The 19,809-nt window shown below is 38.1% G+C and overlaps 4 protein-coding genes across 53 annotated transcripts in view; all 4 read left to right on the top strand.

Moving 5' to 3' along the window:
* The window catches only part of LOC119592549, a 12,634-nt gene extending 5,767 nt beyond the window's left edge, over positions 1-6,867 (top strand). The window contains exon 2 of the mRNA XM_037941419.1: positions 6,723-6,867. Coding sequence (XP_037797347.1) covers positions 6,723-6,812 — 90 coding nt within the window. The 3' untranslated portion in view covers positions 6,813-6,867. The remainder of the gene's footprint in view (positions 1-6,722) is intronic.
* The window catches only part of LOC119592230 (neuroblast differentiation-associated protein AHNAK-like), a 46,824-nt gene extending 39,540 nt beyond the window's left edge, over positions 1-7,284 (top strand). For all 50 annotated transcript variants that reach the window (XM_037941295.1, XM_037941391.1, XM_037941304.1 and 47 more), the window contains one exon: positions 7,157-7,284. The gene's annotated coding sequence lies outside the window, so the exon portion shown is untranslated. The remainder of the gene's footprint in view (positions 1-7,156) is intronic.
* On the top strand, positions 6,817-17,851 carry LOC119585314 (glycogen debranching enzyme-like). The gene is made up of 21 exons (XM_037933992.1): positions 6,817-6,867; positions 7,157-7,283; positions 7,453-7,675; positions 7,852-8,059; positions 8,205-8,558; positions 8,744-8,991; positions 9,566-9,646; positions 12,591-12,734; positions 12,957-13,025; positions 13,153-13,347; positions 13,808-13,937; positions 14,146-14,269; positions 14,511-14,776; positions 14,894-15,043; positions 15,268-15,467; positions 16,081-16,281; positions 16,523-16,595; positions 16,898-17,078; positions 17,203-17,354; positions 17,532-17,601; positions 17,814-17,851. Exons 1-21 carry the CDS (start codon positions 6,817-6,819, stop codon positions 17,849-17,851), a joined length of 3,285 nt encoding a protein of 1,094 aa, XP_037789920.1.
* On the top strand, positions 17,814-19,509 carry LOC119592558. The gene is made up of 6 exons (XM_037941431.1): positions 17,814-17,992; positions 18,112-18,214; positions 18,360-18,485; positions 18,766-18,865; positions 19,138-19,285; positions 19,430-19,509. Exons 1-5 carry the CDS (start codon positions 17,948-17,950, stop codon positions 19,148-19,150), a joined length of 387 nt encoding a protein of 128 aa, XP_037797359.1. The 5' UTR covers positions 17,814-17,947; the 3' UTR covers positions 19,151-19,285; positions 19,430-19,509.
* The last annotated feature ends 300 nt before the right edge of the window (positions 19,510-19,809 follow it).

Below are 19,809 nucleotides of genomic sequence, written 5' to 3'. Positions count from 1 at the left end.
AACCAGAGTAATGAGTAGTGTTAATACTTTTAATATTAATTATTGCATCTATTATTTCATTTTAGAATGCCAGCACTGATAGCAGTATCCACATCAAATGTTACAAATAAACCATTGCTAGCAAGTAGAATGATGTAACTAAGATTTTCCCCCGTTTAGCTATGGTAGAAGCAAAAATAGCTACATAGTGAGAATTTGTTTGTTGGCGTTACGTTCCAAAATTGTGTCATGACAAATAGTGATAAATTGTTGTAGTTTCAAAAAAATTATGTTGTTATATCCTGTTGTTTAAGAATGTAGTTAATTGTATCTGTGGATAGCAGTTAAGATTAACATGTTCATTATAATTTTGATAGGCTTACTGTGTCCATAGATATTATCAGTGTTGATACAGTGATGGTGATGGTACTAGTGATCGTATTCATGTTGAGAGCCTTTATTGTTATTGATATTAGTGTCTGCAAAGGCGTTCTTGTTGTCAAAGTTAAGTAAGGTTATTTACCACCCTGGCTATCTGCTCAGCTGTGGGCAATCATGATTATAATATTACATATATTTGAAATAGTGCAGTACTCTGCGACTATTGTAATTGTACATGGTAAAATAAAAATATAAATCATACATCATACAAAAAAGTTGTCGAGGTTAAGTTAAGCTAAGTACGTTTATTTAAAACCCCGGCCATCTGCTCAGTGATGTCGAAGTGAATGTAACCGGGCAAGTAATGTCCTAAGATTTGAGTAAATTTATTTTCTTGTTTTATTTTCTTGCCAACGTATCTTAGTAGTAATCAAGACATTGAGATAACAATGGTGATATTAATAATATTGTGATAAGTTATGATGATTATGATCATAGTGTTAATGATAAGAATTACCTTGATAGTGATAAAGATAGCATTTACATTGGCAATTATGATATTAATATTGAGCATAACGTTACTATTTTTATTATGAATAATGGTAGTAAAAGTAACGAAAAAGACGGTGACCAGTGTTGTTCTTATATTCTCGTTACTCTTATTATAGTATTATTGTTTTTGTTGTTACCATTATATTAATGTGAATTATTGTCATTGTTATTGGCAACGGCATTGATGATGCTATGAAAATAATTATTATGTCGGATTGAAATCTAAAGTTCTTTTACAGTGAATGATTGGCAACATATGCACAAAAACATCATATACATAAAAGACACACACACACACACAACACACACACACCACACACACACACACACACACACACACACACACACACACACACACACACACACACCCAACAACACACACACAACACAACACCACACACAACACCAACCACAACACCACAACACACACACAACCAACACCACAGCACACACACCCACACACACAAACACACACACAACACAAACAACACACACACACACCCCACACACCACACACACACACACACACCACACACACACAACACACACACACACACAACACACCCACACACACCACACCACCCACACCACACACACACACCACACAACACACACACACACCACACACCCCACACACACACACACACACCACCACCACACACACACCGCCACCACACACACCCACACACACACACACACACACACACACACACCACACACACACACACACACACACACACACACACACGTCACATGACAGCATATAAATTATTCTTAGACTTTTTTATTGTTGTTTTAGAATAGTACGACACGTGACAAACTTGTCACGTGTTTGCTACATATTAATAAAATCAATAAATTTATTGTTTTGTGGAGGCAGATTTTCTCGTTTTGCTTCAAAAGGAAAAAAAATGTCGCCCGTGATATGACGAATAAAAAAAGCAAACCTAAGCTAGTAATTACTGGACTGAGGACACGAAATCCCCGGGTGTGAAAAAAAGAATGGGGCCGCGCCGCTGTGTCATTACGTGTCGCCGAATCCCTCGCCCGAAGGCGCCCCAGCGAAACGGGCTCCAGGCCCTGTAGGCGGCGATATATTCCTCTGTGCAACGTCCGATTGCGGGTAATAGCAGGTCACAATGTAGAAAGGCGTGGTTTGCGTTGTTATTATTTTGCCAGATTTCTGGCGAGTGCACGGTGTGTGGCCCAAATTGCCCGACGCGGGCAGGGTTTCCAGGGAACAATGGAACCAGCAGCGTGCAACGAGGCGGGGCGGGACGAGTTTAACCCTCGGGTTTCATGTTATGCGATCTCGAGGGTTCTTCTTCCCCCTCCCCCTTTCTTCCTCTCCTTTTCCCTTCCCCCTCCTCACCCCTTGCCGCGTAACAAGACCCCCCCCCCCCCGCATACTGTCTACTAGTGGAAGAGTTAGGGACTATTCGTTCTTTCCGAAATTTAAAATTTATGCTTTTTCCACGCCGGAAGTTGGACAATCGCCATCTCCGGGCATTACTTCCATGGAGTGTATTCTCATGTGGCATTTTATCTGTGCTGTGAATTTCAGTTGTATGTTGATACGGCAAAAAATACATAAAAACACGAATTAAGAATAAGAAGCAAGTGCAGGTAAGTAGGCTGGAACAGGTCTGGCGCCGCGCCGGTGACGCCAGACGGGTGTGGGTGAGCATCACGCTTTCCTGCCTTGCCGCCCACCAAACACTGTCTGCTGGAGCACGCCCGCGGTCTCCAGCACGTACCCTTGCTCGCGCACAGTCTATTTGTGATCGCGTCTTATTGTGCCATACAGCCCCGAAGACTTCTGTTTGTTTTGGGGAAAGTTGTTGGGCGGCGCGGCGGGAACTTTCGTCTGGCGGGTCTGGGGCGCTCACCCCGTTGATGTCGAGGTCAGGTGAGCAGCACGAGGGGAGGCGGCTCAAGTGTCTTGTGCCGCAGGAGCCCTTAGCAGTCTGGCGCCGCACCGCGCACCATTCTTGCTTTGGAGTCGGGTCAGGTGAGGTCAGTCCAGCGCGCTCGCGTCAAACTCACCAAGTCCAAGGCTGTCGGACTTTACTAGAAGGTGGATTAGGTGGAGAAGGTGTGAGGTGGGTGACGTAGTGTAAGTGGGAGGTGGAGGGCGTGGAGTGATATAATAAAGGGAGGTGAGGACTGGTCATCGCACCACTCCCACTCCCACCCTCCGCCAGGGGACAACGGCACGGTTCCATAGCACAGTGAGCGCCGATCCAACGCTTGCCGCAAGCACTCGCGCGCCGTCTGCCTGGACGTTGTGCTCGCGACACTAGTGATCGCGGACAGTTGTGGGAAGTGCATGATCTGCATCATCTGTTCTTCGGAAATCGAGGTTAAGGGAAACCGCGTAAGTACGAGAGGGAGCTGCGACCTCTTCAAGGAATGGAATCAGCCACACGGCTGAAGCGAAAGCCCCTTCGGCACTGCCGGGAGAGGACTTTATTTCACGACTTCGTTATAAGCTACAGCTGTGGATAGTCAAAGGAGAATGAAAGTGGCGATGACTTCATACAAGTTGGATACGGAAATCAAGAAAAAAGACAAGCATGACTCAGTCGTTGGATGGCACTTAGGTCTAATAATAAGATATGAGTTAAGGGTTCGTCATCGCTCTCCTGTGCGTGAACCGGCCGCGAGAGGGCACGCGCCGCCTCGGGCACAGTGCCGCGGCCTTTGCGCTGACCTTGCCCATGTGCGTGAGGCCCAACGCGTCCCAAGACTCGTGTTCGAGTGTGATAGCGGTACTAGACGGAGCTCACAGCCCAGCCTCAGTCGGGGCCCCAAATTAGGAAGTTTTCTCCCGTGTTGCTAAGCTGGTCCAGCAGCCGGTCACAACCCTACACTGCTATAGCGTCTCCGGCCAGCTGACAACAGAGCTCAGTCAGGGTTGTTCACCCCAGGATGATCAAGATAGCTTTAGATAAGTAATCTCTTTAAATGTAACATGTGAGTGATTAAAAAGTTCGCCGATCTTCTTATCTGATCACTTCAACATGTACAAACGCGATTTAACCTATTCTGACCTCACAGATGTCCTTCACGATTTATTGCGCTTATGCTCTGCGAAGTAATCCGAGTTTTAAACGAAGTATTGTGCAATGGCTATGCAAGTGCATGAAGTGGTTGTGGGGGAGGGGGAGGCAATGTCAGCCCATGGGGACTAAGGTGACTTTGGCCAGTCTTCTCCACCCGGCAACAATAGCGTCTTATCACCGGCACTGCGAAAATCAACTTATTCCTATTTCATTGATATCAGTTTAGTGGTACACTTTGTTCCTACATCAAAATCTAGTTATGACTCTTTCGTTTTCGAAATTTACAATCAGTTTTATCTCCGCGGGTTAATTTTAAGATAGCAAGCAGTGAGAGACTCCTGATCGCGACTGCTGAGACGAAACATAAACAAATAGAGCGAAAGGCAGCGGATATTCAGAAGTGCAGGTCCTCGTCTGGGCAGGGTAGCGCGGACTTGCCATGGCAGTGGGGACGCACGTTATCCATCATGACACACGGATCTTAGACGTTCATGGATCATCTGCGTTTTAGCGTTGTAGACTTTGTGTTTGTGGGAAGAGGATGAAATTTCTCGAAGTATTGTTTGTGTGGTTGGCTGCCCTCCTCAAGTAAGTTCCCTCTCGGGCACTCTCGCGGTTGAGCTGATTTTCTTAAAATGCATGGAATGCACTGCATTTGTAACGTCCATACATCGATAGAAAGTAGTGTTTTGCAAGGAGGGTATCAGTGTGATATATTTCCTTTCAACTTAAAAATGCAGCAAGTTCAGGCCGAAGTTGCATGACGGCCCTCACTAGGACCGGTGCTGGGATATCGAGCGTCAGTGACACTGTCATGTTTGGTGTGATCAGAGTGAAGAAAGTAACGCCCGTGTAAGAATTTAGTTATTGTTTTTCTCGTGATACTCAGTCGTTGATATATAGTGTGAATTAATGGCCGGGACCGAACCGATAAGGTGCGTCACGTACCGATTCCGATTATTTCTTGTGGTAAAAAAGTCGCCAATAATCTATATTCTGCCAACAAACTATGAAAATCTTAATGACACTAACAACGATGATCATGATAACTGATAATTTGGTCGTATATTGTTTTAAAAAGGTTAAATAGCAGATTCTAATGATTAACTCTGTACAAACCTGTCGTTCAGGCTTAACACTATGGTAGATCTGCTCGTTCAAGGGGGAATTTGTGCTGTTAGTATTTTCGTGCTTCAGATGCACACCAAAGTAGTTGCTGCACGTCGTCACGTAATCGGGCTGAGAACGAAACGAACCGTCACGGGAAGTTTCTCTTGGGAAATGCTGATAATGGAGCAGGGAGATACCGCTAACATGGCTCAGGAAATGTTATCAGGTGGCGCTTCGAGGTGATAAACCAGTTGGAGAAGCTGGTAGGTGCACTTCAAGTGCAACATTGCATGCAATTTGATCATACCCGCCCGGAAGCTCCATCTTTGCTTCAAGGGTGACTGATTTACCACGGGGGCATTTTTTAGCCCTTTTAAAGGAAATATTCGAATGCGAGTTATCATTTCGATGGCCATCGCCAGTTCCATTACAGGTAGTAACTTTTTTTAAAAATCCACATATTCATGTGAAATAGCTGTATCTTAATGGAGGCAACACACCTGACAAACAGATCCTTTCTCCAAGCATGAGTGAGGGAGTGTGTGAAGGCAAGGAGGGGATGGAGGTAGGTGGACGGAAAGAAGCCGCACCTGCCGGCGGGCGCAGAAGAAACGGCCAAAAGGCAGCGGGTCGGCCCTTGAGTTCGTGCTACGAAGAGCAGATGCTCCAGAAATCGTCCCAGCAGCCTCTTCGGCGAATCTACGCTTACGGCTCGGCGAAGGAAAAGGACAGCGGCCAGAAAGAGTGGAATCAGTCGTACAGGTGACCTCCTCCACGAGGTGGCCCGGCGTGTGCTGAGTGAGCCAACCGCGTGCATCACAAACCTCTCCGTCTGCGCCGCCCTCGCGTTCTGTGGAGGGCGAGCATGCCACACGTTTTCTTTAACTTGCTCCGCGCTTATCTTTGCTCTGTCATTTTGTGTATCGGCACTATTTTGACAGGTAGTTGCTGCTCGTTGGGGTCTTAGCGAATGGTTAAATAACATGTGGATTATTAAATGCTGATTATTTTTTGCGAGTTTTTCTTTAAATAAATAGAAACAAAATAAATAAGTATATATTTCTACTACGTTTGAATTTTTCCCCGCCCTTATGATTTTTCACCCTCTTTAACAGTATTCAGTTGATGCCCACGCAATTTGTTTTATATACTAACCATTTACAGTATTAGAGATTGGTCGTTTTTTTTCTTTTTTACCACTTATTTATTTTTGAAATGTTATCATAAATTCTAATGCAAATATCACCTCCGCTTCCATTAACTCATACCATCGAGCTCATGATTCACCCACACACTCACACATAGACCACAGTACATTATTCATTTATTTTTATTTACCCCAAAATCTGTGTGTGATATGTTCTGTTTTTTATTTACTTCCCCATTTGTGTGACAGTTTTTCTTTTCTGTTACTACTAAAACTCACCAATCAAAGTATCTTTAGTTTATTTTTATTTCCTTTATTATAATTACCTATGAACAGATATAAGAAATAAATCTTTCCTTTATTTCTAAATAATTGTGATGCCATTTATTCCTTAAACCAAAAAAACAGGAATTATGATTACCTCCACAAAATGAAAGAAGTGTTCTTGGAGTTCACTGGTTAATGGTAGCATGAATTCACCTCTTCAGGAAGCTGGCCAACTTCTTCAAGATGGGCGTGCAGGACGGAGCCGGGGTGGTGACCCAGGGGCCTCAGAGCCAGCAGATGTACACTTCTGACCATATGTCTCCTATGACCAACTCGGTCAATGGGACTATGGGATCTGAGCCGAAGGTTTGTTTGTTTGCTGGTTGGATGGTTGGTTGACTTCTTGTTCCTTTATTTAGGGTTCACTCAAAAATGGTTGGACCCTTTTTTGGAGTGTTAGGGGGCAGGGGCATGGTGTGTTGGGGAATGAGGTTAGGGTCAGGATTGGTAGAAACATGCAAGATTTGAGATTTGGAAGGATTGGCAAGTTTTCTTGGTAAAAGATTTGCAGGTAATTTGAGTGGCAGTAAATCTTATTAGAATATAGATTGTTGAGTGTCTCTTTCCATTTAAAATAACAAAATGTCATTTGTAGGGACTGAGCTTACCCAAGATGGGAGGTGGACCTGGCATGAGCTTTAGCCAGCAGCAGCCGCAGGTTCGTGTGCTCACCCTCAACCATGGTGACCACATGGACTCAACACTCTTCCGTCTGCAAAAAGGTATGAAACAAAATTTAATTTGTTTGAATATAGTTTTGAATCTGTGAATGATGCTTTTTATCAGTATTTCATATGATCAGAGATAGAATAGAATATGATCAAATTTCTCTGGTGATAGCTTACCAACCAGAAGTGCAATCTTCAGTAATCAGCCTTTTTTATCATCCAGGGTGGGTACTTCAGCTCCGTCCCGGCCCATCTCTGCTGGGGAAGGCTGTCAGTGTGTTCACCAACCACCCAGAGGACCTAGGAGAGGGTTTCACCCGTAACCGTTATAGACGTCTCCAATGGAAAAGTGACTCTCGCAATAAGGGTGATGATACAGCCCTCTATGTTGAAGTAGTCATCATTTCAGCAGGAGCTTTCCATTTCTATTTCACCTATGATGATGGGTATGTGCCAGTATTGTCTTTTTTACTGGTGTAAGCCAATATCAACATCAATATCAGTTATTCATCAGACTTTTCTTATGGCTCAATTTTTCCATGGGGTTTAATCTTCATATTGTTGATTATGAAGTCCACATTGAAAAATTGATGACTGAAGCAAATAAATTTTATCCCCTCAGAGTGGAACGTGAAAGAGCTCAGGGCTCTGGCTACTTCATTGTAGACCCAACCCTCACTGTAGGCACCAATAGTGAAACTTTGAGTTTGGATTGCGTTCAGTGCCAGACTGTGTTGTCGAAATGCCTAGGACCTCTGCCTGACTGGGAACAAAGGCTGCAAGTGGCTTATGAGACTGGCTACAATCTGGTTCATTTTACTCCCATTCAGGTAAACAGTAAAATAAAAAAATAAAATGTTTTCATATGTAATATATTATAATGTAATGTGCTATATCAATATTACTGCAGTTCATTTTTACACATTTGAAGGGAAAAAAGGTTGTAGCCAATATTAACTATCTTTAATTTTTTAGGAACTTGGTGATTCAAATTCTTCCTACTCGATAAAGGATCAGCACAAGCTTAACACTGAGTTCCAGACCCCAGACCACCAGTACACCTTTGCTGATGTTGAGGCTCTCATCAGGAGAATGAGGGATGAATGGAAGATGTTATCCCTGACTGATGTAGTGCTGAACCACACAGCCAATGATTCTAACTGGATCCAGGACCATCCTGAGGCAACCTATAACTGCCAGAACTCCCCTCACCTCCGTCCCGCTTATCTTTTGGATCGTGTACTGTACCATATGACAGTTGAAGTGGCTGATGGCAAATGGGAAGATCGTGGTATCCCGGTGGCCATCAGGGAAGAAAAAGATCTTGAGGTAGGAATGTTATTTTGAATTGTGTGGTTATGTGTTCTTTGAGAGGATTTCTTGTTTTTGATATCGTATAAAACCTGTCTATGAAAAACTGGTGACTAATTATTGCAGACAGTGTAAACAAATTGTTTGATAATACCATTTTTGGTCATTTCAAAATGTCTAATTCTTCCTGTTTTTTTCCATAGGCTATTAAGAATGTTATTCATAGCCATTTCCTCCCACAAGTTAAACTCCATGAATTCTACACTGTGGATGTAGACAAAACAGTTGAAGAGTTCCGTCGCAGAATTTCCAGCAACCTTCCAATCGTCACCAGAGGCAAGGGTGATTCTTCATACAAAGAGGAAATGGTCATCATTCAGGACCCCAATTATGGAAGAAGAACCTGCACAGTTGATATGAATATTGCTGTGAGACTCTACAATTTAGCCAGGTATAGTACTCTGTCTTTTTTCTTATACATGTACTTGTATGTACATATAATAAAAGTCTTATTCATTTTCATCATATACAATGTAAAAAAATGAATGTAGTCAGGTATTAACTGTTAAGCAAGTATATATATTTTATTGATCTTTTGGGGAATCATATACAAAAAACAATAATTGTATGATAATAGGATCAAAAGATACTTAATTATTATTTGCGTTATCTTTGAGGTTGAATCTGAATAGACATAGTGTCCTTTGTAAATTTTATCTCTATCACTGGGAAGTAGTAAAGTACTACCAATTATTTGTGCAATAGTTTCCTCAAAACCCATAAATACTGCCATAATGGAATGCTATAGAGAGGAATAACCTTTAAAAAGCAACCAAAAGCAAAAAGCAGTGTTCTTATTTGCTTCGAGGAAGGCTAGGTAGGTACAAGACCAGTGAAGGAATTGTGAGCCTGACCAGGGGTTGTGAGAGAAGGCACTGAATAGTTTAATAAGAGCTAAAAGATATATTTTAATGATTTACCAGAGAGCTTGTGTTAAATAATTCAGGCCTTTCTTACTCTTACAGCCTTTTGAAACAGATAATGTTTCATAATATTTTCTTGTATTTTCCTAGTGAGTCGAATGCGAAGACCCTCCAGGGTAGTGGGTAAGTTCTGAGTAAAAGCCAAGAAGTTTGCTTTTGATAAAACCCACGCTTTTAGGTTATGGCAATTAAAAATTTCAATAATGTTTTAACATTTTGTTTTCAACTTTGGTTCTGCGGTTTTGGAATTAACTTGGGTTTACTTTTGTGTTGGAGATTCTTTATTTGATCCAAAATTAATACAGTTGTTCATGTTGTGCTTGTGTTACTCTTTTGAGGTCTAATGAAAACACAAAACATGGACTTTTGGGTAAATGATCCCTGGCTGTATATTTTAGCGCTTATTCTAATAGTATCCCTAATATTTGGATATATGGTTGTTTTCATTACATGACCAAGGTTGGGGGAAGTACACTCATGTATTTTAACACCAACCACCAAAACAGCACATTTTTACACCTTATATCTTAGTGTGTGGTTATCACTTTTTTCCCCTTATTTCTTTAATGGTTTAAGGTTTGTGGTGACAGAGTGGATTATTCATTGTAAAAATATTTCCCAGAAATTTCTGGGACCACCTTGGCATGAGTGTATATAAAACTGTGTAATAAATGAGTTTTATAAAAAGGAAATGAAAATATCAAGAAAGTTATTTCAAGTTTTAATTGTAAAAAATTACAAGTCTAGTGAGTAGTATGAAGTTTGGAAATCTTTTTGAACATGAAGTATTTATTGCAACTTTCATGTGTACTAATGTTAGCCACTAGGTAATAGTTGTATATGTTTGTTTGTATGTATACATCTATCTATCTATCATTATATATATATATATATATATATATATATAATATATATATATATATATATATATATATATATATATATACATATATATATACATATATATATATACACATACATATATACACATACATATATACACACATACATATATACACATACATATATACACATACATATATACACATATATATATATATATATATATATATATATATATATATATATATATATATACATATATATATATATATATATATATATATATATATATATATATATATATATATATATATATAATATATATACATATACATATATATATATATATATATATATATATATATATATATAATATATATATATATATATATATATAATATCATATATACTATATAACACACACCATATATATATATATATATATATACATATATATCATCATTATCATTTAACGGTAGGTTCATGTCTGAGCCGCCGTGGTCACAGCATGATACTCAATTGCAGTTTTCACATTGTGATGCTCTTGGAGTGAGTACGTGGTAGGGTCCCCAGTTCCTTTCCACGGAGAGTGCCGGTGTTACCTTTTTAGGTAATCATTCTCTCTTATTTTATCCGGGCTTGGAACCAGCACTGACTTGAGCTGGCTTAGCCACCCAGTGGCTAGGTAGGCAATCGAGGTGAAGTTCCTTGCCCAAGGGAAACAACGCGGCGGTCGGTGACTTGAACCCTCGAAGTCAGATTGCCGTCGTGACAGTCTTGAGTCCGACGCTCTAACCATTCGACCACCGCGGCCTTGACGATCATGGGCTTCCATGATTTTCTTGGCAATTTAGAGCGGTGGTTTGCCATTGCCTTCCGCCCGGTGTTTTTTTTTTTTTTTTTTTTTTTTTTTTTTTTTTTTTTTTTTTTTTTTTTTTTTTTTTCCGAGTCACCATCTCTATTTACCCGGCACTGACTTGGGCTGACTTTGTCCCCCAGTGGCTAGGCAGGCAATCGAGGTGAAGTTCCTTGCCTAAGGGAAACAACGCGGCGGTCGGTGACTCGAACCCTCGAACTCAGATTGCCGTCGTGACAGTCTTGAGTCCGACGCTCTAACCATTCGGCCACCGCGGCCCCCATACATATATATACATATACATATACATATTCATATACATATACATATACATATACACACACACACACACACACACACACACACACACACACACACACACACACACACACACACACACACACACACACACACACACACACACACACACACACACACACACACACACACACACACACACACACACACACACATGTACATACATACATACATACGTATATGCACACAGGCATATTATTACTTTTTAACTGAATTATGAATTACATAGCCACCGCAGTTTTTATTATTTGTTCATTTATAATGGTAATGATTTTAATGGTTATAATAATAACAAGAAGGATGATATTGATGATCATATCAGTAATAATGAAGATAGTAATTACATCATCTGCTAAACCATTTTGATAACAATAATTGTTTTTCAGTATGTGCTTGACACCTGAAAAGGTTTTCTGAAAGGTCAGACTATAGGCTTCATTGATTTGGAGAACTTGTCAATTTTTTAATGCTTCCATTTACTAAGAAACAATCATAATAAATGAAATGCAAAATTAAAATGCAGACTGCCTTCACATTTCTCATTGGAGATTTTTCTTTTCTTCTGTGCATGATAATGTTTTTTCTATATAGTTAATTTAATCGTATTACGCTTATTTCAACACATTATGCTGATCTTGATTTTAAAAAGTAATAAAGAAGGTGCATCATGTTCAAAAGGATTTTTCATCTTCTTATCTATGGTTGGACAATGAGTTTGCATGTAGTTTCTGGTTTTAGAATCAGTAAAAGTTTTAAACTTGGAAAAGTATAATTTAAATTGCTTGTATACTTGAAATTATTTGGTATTTTATTCATATTGCATAAATGTGATTTTCCAAGCAATTGTACATTGTCTTGTCATATATTAACACTGATAATTACATATTATGACAAGGCATGATAATTTTTTTTTGGGAAAGGGGGAAGAAGGGCTCTGATGATATCTTTTGGGATATTGGTTTTCATTCAGAAACTTCATTTATTATTGTTATTACTTTGTGTAGAATCCATTATATTACTCATAAACTAATAAGAAATCACTCCTTGCAGACCTGAAGCCCGTGATGAGGAAGATCGAATTGTACGTTGCTGTGCTGAGTTCCGACGTCACATTGAGAACCTCAACCAGCAGCGCACAAGTGAGATCCAGGCACACCTCATCCAGGCCGTTGAATGTGTTCTGGGAACGATCAGGTGGGTTGGCACTTGCCTTACCTATTAATACCAGATTTTGTTTATCATAGAGCTTGTTTACTTAATGTTTTGCTCAGGCTTGGGAATGGTCTTTTTCTAATGTTAATTGAATGTTTCATGAGACATTTTTTATTCTATATTTTGTTCGAATAAATTAGTTGTAGATGTGTTATCAAGTATTTTTATTTTTCTGCTGCTAAAGGTAATTCTAATCCATTTCAGATACCAGCGACTTCAACCAGATGGGCCTATGATTGCAGAGGTTTCCAGAGACTACCCACTAGTACCACCGTAAGTCATATGCAATCAACACATTTCTAGTATCTTCAAATATGGAAAATAGAAAAGTATATTTCCTTGATGATCTGGTAATGCACAATGACAAAATAATGATAAATGAGTATGGTGTCCCTTCTAGGTACTTCACTCATTACGGAGAAGACGCTTCCCTGGAGGAGGAAGAGGCCCTTATGTTTAGCGATAAGGGTTGCTACTTGATGGCACATAATGGGTGGGTCATGGGTGATGATCCACTGAATAACTTTGCAAGATCAGACTGCTATGTCTACCTACGAAGGGAGTTGGTTGCATGGGGAGACAGTGTGAAGCTCAGGTGAGTTCAAAAAAATGTGTTAAGAGCAGAGCTCTAACTGCCAAACTCCATATATCCCCTATCTAACAGGGTTCCATAACACTTAGGTACTCCATCATGGAAATGTTGTCTTTTCCATTTGATTAAAATCAAGGAAAGAAAAATCCCTGTATAATCAAAATCTGCATAAATATTGCAACTGCCAAAGTGTGAAATGTGGTTGTCTGTAGAGAGGACCCCATCTAGGTATTTAGGGAAGCGTGCTTACCTATTCTTGCTATGGCCCTGGTTAAAAGCATAAAAATAATTAATATATAATAATTGTTAATGCTAAAGTTCAAACAGGATCTCAGTGAATTTATGATTATATTGATTCCAACTTCTTTCAAGATTCATACACTTGACATTCTTTGGAAAACAGTTTGAATAAAAGAGTGAGAGAGAAAGAAAAACATTGCTTTAATTTTCTTTTATTTGACAGATATGGTGACAAGCCTGAAGACAGTCCATACCTATGGGATCACATGAAACGTTATTGTGAATATACGGCTCGCATCTTCCATGGCATCCGCTTGGACAACTGCCATTCCACCCCAATTCATGTTGCAGAGGTTAGTGTGATAATTTAGAAAATAAATGTTTTGGGTTCCATATTGAATTATGAAATTTACTTGCTAATTGTAAGGCCTTATATATTTTTTTTTTTGCTACATTTAAGGAAAGATATCTTAATGTATTTCAACATTTTTTGGTTGACTAGTTTATTTTACAAAGAATGTAAATGGAAGAACTTACAATGTTTTCTTTTTTTTTTTTCAGTACATGTTGGATGCTGCAAGGAAAGTCAGGCCTGATTTGTATGTAATTGCAGAGCTCTTCACTAATTCTGACATTACAGACAATGTTTTTGTCAACCGTCTGGGCATCAATTCATTGATTAGAGGTTAGATCAGTTTCTATGTTTATATCTATGGTTAAACAGTCATGTATCATTTATTTACCATTATCAAAATCATGCTTATAGATCATTTGACTGATGTCACAAGATCCTGTCTCAGGTAACTGAGGTACATATTTGATATTATTATTCTTTAATATAAATATAAGTCTTGCAGAGTATGAATGTGTATATTCCAGTATCAGTAAGGTATGAGCATTAACAAATGTACCATAATTCTGAACAGAGGCCATGTCGGCACCAAACTCACATGAAGAGGGAAGGCTTGTGTACCGCTACGGAGGTGAACCTGTGGGCGCATTCCTGCTTCCCCCTGTACGGCCTCTGGTACCATGCATTGCTCATGCCATTTTCTTGGACCTGACACATGACAACCGCAGCCCTGCAGAAGTGCGAACTGCCTGGGATATGTTACCCTCAACAGCCCTTGTCAGCATGGCATGTTGTGCTTCTGGGTCAACAAGAGGCTATGATGAGTTAGTGCCACATCATGTAAGTATGATATTTCTTTTGGTTAAAAGTTGATTAATTGACATTATCTGCTACATTACGTTATGACTATTTGTAGGATTTGGCAGTACATTATTAATACTTTACTGTTCTTTACAGATTCACGTTGTAGATGAAACACGTGTATATCAGGCTTGGACAGATGCTGAGCCAACAAGAGGAGAATGTAATGAGAGCTCAGGCATTGTCCGTTGTAAGAGGTTGTTGAACAAGCTTCATTTTGAGCTTGGAGCTAATGGCTATAACCAGGTAATCTATGAAGATTGCAATTTTTCCTTCTTTGCTAAACAAATCAAACAGATGTTTTGTAGCTTCTCACTATAACTCCACAAATTTTGTTTCTCTGTTACTACAATATCTTTGATGTCTGTATTACTTTTTAGCTTACAGAAGAATTGTGTCATCTTTTTGCAAAGTGTTAGCAACTCTTATAAATATATGTGCAATATCTGATTAGTATTTTATCCAAACAGGTATTTGTGGATCAGGTGACAGAACATGTGGTTACAGTAACACGTCACAATCCCGTTACACATCAGAGTGTTGTATTGGTTGCCTACACTTCCTTCCGACCTCCAGCAGAGGCTCGTGAAACTCATATCAGGCCACTGAAAGTACAGGGACACCTTGAGGAGATCATCTTTGAGATGCAAGTGAAAGGAAAAACATCAGGGTAAGTTTTAATTTTTTTCATATTTTTGTAGAGAAGAAAAAAAAGAAAAAAGAAGAAAGAGAGAGAGAGAGAAAGAAAGAAAGGGAAAAAAAAAAAAAAAAAAAAAAAAAAAAAAAAAAAAAATATATATATATATATATATATATATATATATATATATATTATATATATATATATAATATATATATTATATATTATATATATATATAATATATATATATAAATATATATAATATATATATATATACATATATATAATATATACATAATATATATATATACATATATATTATATATATATATATATATACATATATATATACATAATACTATATAATATATATAATATATATACATATATATAATATATATATATATAAATATATATATATTTATATATATATTTATATATACATATATATATAATATATATATATATATATATAATATATTATATATATAATATATATATATATATATATTTATATAATATATATATATATATATATATATATATATATAATATAAATCTTAATTCATGAAAAGACTTTGATAAGAATGCATATTATGATCTATTTTTATAATACACAAATATTATTTACTTTACTTCCAGGGAAGATGATAAGTCGTATCCAGGCTTCTTCAATAATGACTCGGAATTCATTAATGGTCTGAATAGTATCATTGCTGAGGTGAAAGAGAACATCAGACCAAGTGAGTCTTCACTTGTGCGACTTACTTCACCTGAGGATGCAGATGAAACTGAGTGCCAATACACATCTGAATTTACACCTGGTTCAGTAATTGCATTCAGGTAAGAAATTCATTCAGATTTGTAAGGATATTACTCAAGCAAAGCTAGGTGGGTGGAATGAGGACTTATTTATTATTTTGTTATAAATGGACTAGGAGATAAAAAAGTTTTGATTATCATGTCAGACAGTACATGAAATACCTAATGCTTCAGATATTACTTTGCTAATGTTGATTCTGTAAAAGCAACACCAGTACTTTTTTACTGATTTTATTGATTTCACATAATCTCATCCTTTCAGACTAAGTCTTCTTCCTCGTGCTCAGACTGCAGTGAACAAAATTCGTGGAGTTTTGTCAGAATTTGGTTATAAAGTAAGTTATGGCTTTAATATTTCTTATCTGCAAGATCAGGTGTTAATTATTAAAAGGTTAATATTACTGATTTAAAGATTATAATTGTTGATAATCATATGTGATGATGACATATATGTGAAAAATTAGACAAAAAAAATCAAAATTCTAAACTTTTCTCTTTATTCTGTGCTAATCAAGGATATTTCTACAGTAAGTTTTGCTGAAATGTATGTTATAATATTTAAGACAATTGGTCCCATGTTCATAAAACAGCAACAGGCAAGTAATCAAATCTGATTGTGATTTTAATTCATTTACAGTCAAGAATCTCAGAAGTCACTACTCATAATGTTGAGCTGATGGATATCGTGAACTCACTGTGCCTTTCTGACTTGAATCGTGTGCTCTATCGCTGCGACGAAGAGGAGAAAGATGAAGGCCATGGAGGAGGAACTTACTCAATCCCCAACTATGGCTCATTACCCTACTGTGGTCTTCAAGGTAATCACTGATTCCCTTTTACTGTGGAATTTTAACAATAGATTACCTTTTTTTCTTAGCTTGTAAGAAAATTATATATATTTTAAAGAGCATTTTGAAATAATGAACACTGATGATGTTTCAGGGGTGATTTCTGTGCTGAGTGAGATTCGTGTGCACAATGATCTTGGGCATCCTCTGTGTTGTAACCTCCGTGATGGTGATTGGATGCCTGAGTATATCGTCACACGTCTTAAACATGAACCAGCAACCCAGAGGCTTGCCAAGTGGTTCGAAGTAAGTATACCATAAGCCAATATTTCATATGATTACAAGCATAAATTTACATGCCAATAATGAAATATAGGATGATGGATTAGATATATGAAGTTGTTATGCTGGTTTTGGTCTTTCAGTTTTGTATTTAGTTTGGTTGTAGCACAACCAAATTTATTTATTTTTTTTATCTTCCAGGATATATTCAACTGGCTGAAGGAAGTTCCCAGATACCTCATTCCAGCTTACTTTGATTCCATTGTGACAAGTGTATACCTCACTCTTATCAACCGGGCTTGGTCTTTAATGGGAGAGTAAGTATGAAGATATGCATAGATTGAGATCATGATGTTACTTTTTAATAATGATGCCACATATTATGTTAAAATTTACCTTGAATATTTAACCCAGATTCATGAAAAAGAATGGCTTTATTGTTTGGGAACTGTTCTTAATACTTCATATTTTGTTCCCAATCAGGTTCATTTCTCAAGGGTCAGACTTTGCCAAGGCTCTGAGTCTGTGCTCAGTACAGTTCTGTGGCATTGTCAAGTCTGCCGTGATGCCACCTCTGTCTCCCAACCTGTCTTCACCTCAACCTCCAGTAGTCACAGATGGTTCAGGTTCAACGAAACAGATGTCTGTTACTATTGCTGCTGGTAAGCTAAATTTGAACACTGATGATGTTAGAAAATGATGATCTGTTTTATGAACTATTGTGATGATATTTCATATTATGTTTTTATTCTGGAGTAATGTAATTTATTTATTTTTCTAGGATTACCGCATTTCTCAGTGGGTTACATGCGCAACTGGGGCCGAGACACATTTATTGCCCTTCCTGGAAATCTTCTCATCACTGGAAGATATGATGAGGCAAGGTAAGTTATTCAACACATTTTTTTCAGAAACAAGATGGTAACTTTTAATATACTGCAAGATATAAAGAATGCAGCATGAAATTACACTACCTACTTCTAGAACATATATTTCTGCACTTTATGAATATTAATTTACTCTTGACAGATGGATTATCTTGGCATATGCGAGCACAATGCGTCATGGCCTCATACCCAACCTTTTGGATGGAGGTATCAAGGCTCGATTCAACTGTAGAGATTCTGTCTGGTGGTGGCTCCAGTCCATCCAAAGGTTAGTTCATTACTTTTGAACTCATTGACATATCTGAAATATGTAGAGAGTGGTAATACCTTCAAGATGGAGCTGATTGTGTTGCTAACTCATGCATACAAGGCACAAAATGTCAGAAAAATATTATTCATTAGCATTATTTTTTTGTGCTCCTGTATTTTTTCTAAAGCTTATCTAAATTTGAATTGGACTTAAATCTTTTTCATAATTGTCCTCTTGGTTTATGAAACTATAATCATTAGTGTTTAACTGTTGATTACAAAAATAATTGTGTTTCCAGGTATGTGGCAATTGTTCCTGATGGCAATCGCATCTTCAGGGACAGAGTGTCTCGTCTCTTCCCTACTGATGACTCACCACCTCAAGAACCAGGCAGACATGTAAGTATATTAGAGTGGAAAGTATTTTCATGAATATTGACAGAAACATGCTCAAGAACAGATTCTGAGAGTGTGTTCTTATAGTGTTTTCTTGCAGTTATCAAGGAAAATGTGTCTGGAATAGGAATTACATTTCTTTATTATGTGTCCCACACTTGTGTCAAAGTGAAAACTCTCTGACCCCAATCCTATCAAAAATTTCTCTAGCTTGTAAGATATCACAGTACCAGAAATTATCCATTATTTTACAGAATCATTTTTGTCTCTTTCAGGATCAGTTGCTAGAGGACGTGATTCAGGAGACCCTGCAGCGCCACTTCCAGGGCGTGAAGTTCCGTGAGAGGAATGCTGGTTACCAGATTGACAGGGAGATGTGCGATGAAGGTTTCAACAACGAGATTGGAGTCAGTTTGGAAACAGGTATAATAGTGATTCTTGCACATGTATATGAAAGCCTAACAGTAGATGCTAAAATTTAGAAAAGAAGTAGTCTGGATGTGATTTAGCCATATGTGACAGTGCATATCTGAGTCTTGAATAATAAATAGAAATAATCTTTTCAAGGTTTTGTGTATGGTGGAACGGTTCACAACTGCGGTACATGGATGGACAAAATGGGTTCAAGTGAGCTGGCAGGAATCAAAGGCAAACCAGCAACACCAAGAGATGGTTGTGCTGTAGAAATTGTGGGCCTTTGCAAATCTGCTCTTCGCTTCCTGGGTCAGATGTATCGTGAAGACAAATTCAAATACAACAGTGTAGAAAGATACGATGACACAGGTACACTACTTGGTGGTGAAATGAATTGTCAAGATTGATGTGAATTTGAGAATAGGCAATTTTTGTTTTGTTCATATTTTTTATATGATTAACTTACTCTCATTTTTCAGGTAATGTCACAAAGTGGACATATGAATTCTGGGAAAAGAAAATTCAAGAGAGCT

This window comes from Penaeus monodon, chromosome 3 (genome assembly GCF_015228065.2).
Source record: "Penaeus monodon isolate SGIC_2016 chromosome 3, NSTDA_Pmon_1, whole genome shotgun sequence".
NCBI lineage: Eukaryota > Metazoa > Arthropoda > Malacostraca > Decapoda > Penaeidae > Penaeus > Penaeus monodon.
This window is presented reverse-complemented; position numbering and strand designations above follow the sequence as displayed.